The sequence below is a fragment of the Danio rerio genome, chromosome 2, assembly GCF_052040795.2.
Source record: "Danio rerio strain M-AB ecotype USA chromosome 2, GRCz13ab, whole genome shotgun sequence".
Lineage (NCBI taxonomy): Eukaryota > Metazoa > Chordata > Actinopteri > Cypriniformes > Danionidae > Danio > Danio rerio.
The window spans coordinates 46,749,001-46,755,000 of NC_141022.1; the positions used below are offsets into that span (position 1 = coordinate 46,749,001).

General features: G+C 33.5%; 1 protein-coding gene across 28 annotated transcripts in view; it reads left to right on the forward strand.

Annotated features, from left to right (window-relative positions):
* Window positions 1–6,000, forward strand: part of pard3ab (par-3 family cell polarity regulator alpha, b) — a 189,776-nt gene that overhangs the window by 60,511 nt on the left and 123,265 nt on the right. For all 28 annotated transcript variants that reach the window (XR_015477619.1, XR_015477622.1, XR_015477620.1 and 25 more), the window contains 1 exon segment: window positions 5,347–5,426. Coding sequence is in view for 5 of the 28 variants with exons in the window: in NM_001423693.2 (NP_001410622.2) it covers window positions 5,347–5,426 (80 nt within the window). In the remaining 23 variants the exon portion in view is untranslated.

A 6,000-nucleotide genomic window follows, 5' to 3' on the forward strand; every position in this document is an offset into this window, starting at 1 on the left:
AAATGGATGGATGCATAAATAGATGGATAGATTTAATGGATGGGTGGATATATACATGTATGGATATAAGAATGAATGGGTGGATAGATGGATAGATTTGATGATGTAAGAATTGATTGATTGGATGGATGGTGGACGGATGTATGGAAGAGTAGATGGATAGACAAAATGAATGAAGGAATGAATGAAGGAATGAATGAATGAATGAATGGATGGATGAATGAATGGATGGATTTAAGAATAGTTGATAGATGGGGTAGATGAGTGGGTGGGTAAATAAGATAATAGATTGACGAGCAGATATAGTAGATAAAGGTGGATGGATTAATAGATGGATGGGTAGAAAATCAGTACCTGGATTGGCAGAAAGATAGATGGGTGGATGAATTGTTGATGCATAGATGTAAAGATCGATGGATTAGATGTGGATGAATGAATGAATAAATGAAAGAATAGCTGAATGGATGGGTGAATTGATGGATGGATGGAAAAATGAATAGATTGGATAGATTGCAAAGGTGAATGAAGGAATGAATAAATGGATGGATGGATGAGTGGATGGATGGATGGATGCATGCAAGGATAGATAGATAGATAGATAGATAGATAGATAGATAGATAGATAGATAGATAGATAGATAGATAGATAGATAGATAGATAGATAGATAGATAGATAGATAGATAGATAGATAGATAGATGGATGGATAGATAGATAGATAGATGGATAGATAGATAGATAGATAGATAGATAGATAGATAGATAGATAGATAGATAGATAGATAGATAGATAGATAGATAGATAGATAGATAGATAGATGGGTGGATTGATGGATAGATGGAAAAATAGATGGATAGATTGCATAGGTGGATGAAGGGATAAATGGATAGATGGATGGATGAATGGATGAATGAATGCATGCAAGAATAGATAGATAGATGGGTGGATAAATGGATGGATGCAAGAATAGATGGATAGACTGCATAAGTGGGTGGATTGATGAATGGATAGGTGAGTGGATGGATGAATGTATGGATATAAGAAAAAATGGATGGAGGGATGAACGGATGGATGCAAACATAGATGAATAGATTGGATAGATGTATGAATTGATGTAAGAATAGGATGGATGGATGGATGGATGAATGAATGAATGAATGAATTGAAGAAGAGATGTATAGATTGGATAGGTTGGTGATTGGATGTATTGCATAGGTTGGTTGATGAATGGATGGGTGGATGGATGAATATATAGATGTAAGAATAGATGGATAGATTGATGAATGAATGAATGGATTGATGCAGAAATAGATAGATAGATTGGTGAATGAATAGATGGATGATGGCATAGATAGATACATTTTATCTGTTTTCTTGTCATGCATAGCAACACCTCAGCATTTTTCAGGTTGCTGAAATAAGAGCAGGTGTACAGCTCGAACATAAACTAATAATTGACTGAATTGGGACGAGCCCTGGAAATATGATTTCATCCCATCGGGCTTTCTCTGAATGAGTGTATTAATGCGCAGTACAGCTTTACTAAGGAAAACAATGTACAGAGCGGCTGTTCTGCCTTTGGTTTCTTATGCTATTAGTCATTTGATGTTTAGGAGAAACTGAGCAGAATACTCAGAAAGACAATGGCTGTTTGCAGTGTGTGTTTGCGAGGGGAAAGCCTTGGATGGGATCCGAGCGGGACAATGGTTTGGCAGTCTCCTCTGATGATTTCAGGCATGTCTGCTGTTGTCAGAAGGCCAGCGGTGCTGATTTGATACAGTCGTGCCGTCAAACACACACACTCTTTTGTCATATCAGACAGCTGTTATATAAGACGGGATGGTTGAGGTTGCCGTTGAGGGTGTATTGTGTATCACAGCTATTTTCTCTACTTCCTTCTATTATGTTTTTTTTTCTCTCTGTATTACATATTTGAAAAGCCCTTGGTCACAGAGGAAAAGAGTGATTGACCAACTGCCCTAGATAGAGAGCAGCTCATGGGCCACTGGGGTAATGGTGAAACAACATGGGACAAAATAAACAGAACATTCAGAGAAAAAGAGAGTGAGAAATTCTGTCTTCAGCCTTTTCTGTTTCCTTTTCTGATTTCTCATATCTTTTCTTCATTCTTTTTCATTTTGTTCTCCTTTCTATGTCTCCTTTTTTGAAAATCTTTGTTCGTTTTGACTTTTTTAGATTGCCTTTTTAGTTTTTAGATTATTTGTATTTTCAGTTGAATGGATGAATGGAAGGTCAAACAGGAATATGGATATATTATAGGTAGGGCTGCACGAGTCTGGCTAAAATGAGAATCTCAATTGTTTTGTTGCTTAAAATCAAAATCACGATTTTCTTACAATTCTGTAGATGTAAAATAAAAATGTAATAATAAAACTAGTAGGCTTTTATTATTGTTATTTACTAAACATATCGTGAAAAGAACACTAATAATATTAGGCCTATGTTTAGGTCTACTGTTGGTTAAAATGCTCAATTTTGTATAGACTTGGAATGGTGGACTTTACACTCCTCTTCTGACCTTAAAAATAGAATTATAGAAAAGTGTGTAGGGTCCTATCGAGATTGTTATATTGTAGATAGAAGTAGATTGATAGATGGATGTGTAGATAAACTGCTAGATGGATTGAGTTTTGTTTTTGTTTTCTTTTTTGTTTTTGATATCCTTTTAATTTGTTTTTTTATTTGCTTTAAAATATAATATAATAAAAAACTTTTTGTTTTCATTTTGTTTTCTTGTTTCTTTTTTGTGTTGTTTTTTGCTTTCTTTTTGGTTTTGTGTTTCTGTATTTGGTTCCCTTTCTTTCTGTATTTTATTTGTGTATAAAATACAATATAATTAAAAGCCTTTTGCTATTTGTTTCTGGTTTTTCTTGTTTTTTCTTTTTATTTCTTTTTTGTTTTCTTTTTTGTCTTGTGTTTTTTTTGCTTTTGGTTTCTTGTTATCCTTTTACTTGGTTTTGCTTTTTTTTTGTTTCTTCTTATTCTTTTAATTTAGATTTTTATTTGCTTTATAAAATGTAATATAATTAAAAGCCTTTTACTTTTTGTTTTTCACTTTTTTCTTGTTCTTGTTTCCTTTTTTCTTTTTTGTTATGTTTTCCTGTCTTTTGTTGTTTTTGCCTTCTTTTTTTTGTTTCTTGTTATTTTTGTACTCTTGTTTCTTATTTTCTTGATTATTTTGTTTTCTTTTTCTTTTTTTTTGTTTGTTTTTGTTTTGTATCGTTGTTTGCTTTCTTTTTGGTTTCTTGTTATCCTTTACTTCTGTTTTTTATTTGCTTGATAAAATAAAACATAATTATAAGCCTTTTACTTTTTGTTTTAATTATCATCTTGTTTCTTTTTTGTTTTGTTTTCTTGTCTTGTGTTGTTTTTTTTAATTTCTTTTCAGTTTCTTGTTGTTCTTTTATTCTTGTTTTTTAATTTTCTTAATTATTTTTTCTTTTCTTTTTCTTGTTTCTGTGTCCTTTTATTTTTTTGTTTCTTTTTTGTCTTGTGTTGTTTTTCGCTTTCTTTTCATTTTCTTGTTATCCTTTTACTTTTGTTTTTTTTAGTTACTTAATTGTTTTTTGTTATCTTTTTTGTGTTTTTGGGTCTTTTTTAGAGGTGTAAACCTAATGGTTCAATTCCAGTTATCATGCATTTTATTCGGTTCAATTCGATATCTCGGTGCGTCTCGGTTCATTGATGATGCTTTCCATAAACAATTTGATATTTTACTTAGGAACACAATAATTAATGAATTAAAATTTAGAATTTATAGACATATTTATATATTATTTGTAATACAATTTTGTCGTTTTACACAAGCAGTCAGAAATATAAATCTTTAATTTTACCTGCTCAAAGAAAACTCTTTTTGAATGTATCAAACAAAACTCAAGTACATGCTCAGAAGAACATGAGCATTCAAAGCAAATAAACAAACGTAAATATTGTCCGTTAGCTTTTTGAACGTTGTTGATCATGCACTCAACAGCAGCTCTGGCCCTGTTCAGCAAACAGTGACACGGACACTGATGTTAAATGGCCATGGTGATCAGCTGATCCATTAAAGATGGCGATGCGGTGGAGAAAAGTCATTCTGCAGACACGCTTGATCCACAAATAACATTGTAACAGCCAAGAGAGGAGATAAAACGTTACCTCATGAACACACCAGCAGGTCAAACAAACTCACAAGCAGTCAATTGAGCAGTTATCTGCTTTTTAAGTAGTTGGAGCATTTTAATTACTCACGGTCTCCTCCCTCGCCATAACAAGCTACCGCCATATAACGCAAATGTGATAAATGACGTCAGTACATAATAACCGATTATGATTATTATTAAACCGATACAGTATTGTTTGCGTCTGCATTGCGGTATATTGAAGAAACTATTAATTTTGACAACCCTGGTCTTTTTATTTTTTACTTTTGTTTTCTTTTTTGTCTTGTGTTTTTTGCTTTCTTGTTATAGTTTTACTTCTGTTTTTTCATTTGCTTAATTAGTTTTAGTTTTCTATTTCTTCTTATTTTTTCTTTTCTTTTCTTACCTTGGTGTGTTGTTTTTTTCCAGTTATTTATTTATCTTTCTTATCATTGCATTTTCTTTTGTGTTTTCTTTTCATTAATTTTCCTTTAATTATTTTTCCATTCATTTTATTAACATGTTCTAATTTGTTTTCCTTTTTATTCCTTCTTGTTCTTTTTTGTTTTTACCTTTTTTTTCCCCTTTTGCTTTCTTTTTTTCTTTCTTTCTTTTGGTTCACAGCCTCTGCTGCCTTGAGCTGAATAATGCATGTATCCACATCAGCCCCTGAGTTATGTTTGGACATGGAGTTGTGCATCTGTGTGTGTGTTTTTGTGTTGTTTTCCATCTTTAATTACAGTTTGAATGACTGTATAAGGTCCAAAATAATAGGTTCGGATGAAAACTACCTTCAAAGCGGTTTACACTAACACACAAGTAGTGTCTCCGCAGCAAAACATGGACCTGTGGCTTACTACAACTTTAATGAGAGCTTGTGTATGCATGTGTGTGGGTGTTACTGGGATGATAAAGTGACATGAGCTAGTGAACATGAGCTCTTGTGTTCCTCTCACCTGAGCCGCGGTGTATCAGGTGAAACATCTCAGAGGATGAATTCCTTCAAACTGTTTAGAAAAAGAAGAACTGCTTATCTGTCTGCTGAAGTCTTCACCCAGGTCATGCTTTACATTTGTGTTTCATTTCTAATTTATTGACATTGCGCTGTGGTTGTTATTCATGCAAATGGGTTTCTGGAAGGGACTTGTTGAGTGCGATCGATGCATTGTGGGTTTAGCGGTTTTCTTCTTGTTGCAGGATGAGGAGGAGAATGGAAGGATAGAACCGGTGGGACGTGCGGACACATGCTTGGAGCACATGGGAGTGAGATCATTGGAGTAAGTAACACGAACACTGTAAAAAATGCCACACAATTCCTTCATGTTGTCCCAACACCAATAGATTAAGTTCACTTTTTTTCCAAATTTAAGTAGATTGAACATAAAACAATTAAGTTGTCCCCAAAAAAACAGATGAAATCAAAGCTAACAATATGATTTTGTTTGCTCACATTACTAGTTTTGTGGAACAATGAACAATTCATCTGTGCATGTCATTAGGAACACCGTTAAATTCTCAATTACGTCTGTCTGAGGTGGGTGTGGTTAACATACTTGACCACACCCCTCCAACTGTCAGTTTTGACAACAGAAATGGTGAGGATGAGGTGTCTGTTAGGTTGTAATAACTCTCCCCAAACCCTTTTCCTGAGTCCTTACCTGAGATTCAAATGCCAACTATATTACATCCAATCAGCTTGCAGTACAAAAAACAAGCCATGCCCACTTTTTTCTCATATATCACAATATCCCTTTTCTTTAAGAACTGCGTCACAATATGAAAAAAAAAACAGTCACAGCTTCTGCTTCATGCACAGTTCAAGAAAGATTTTATATAAGTATAGTTTGAACA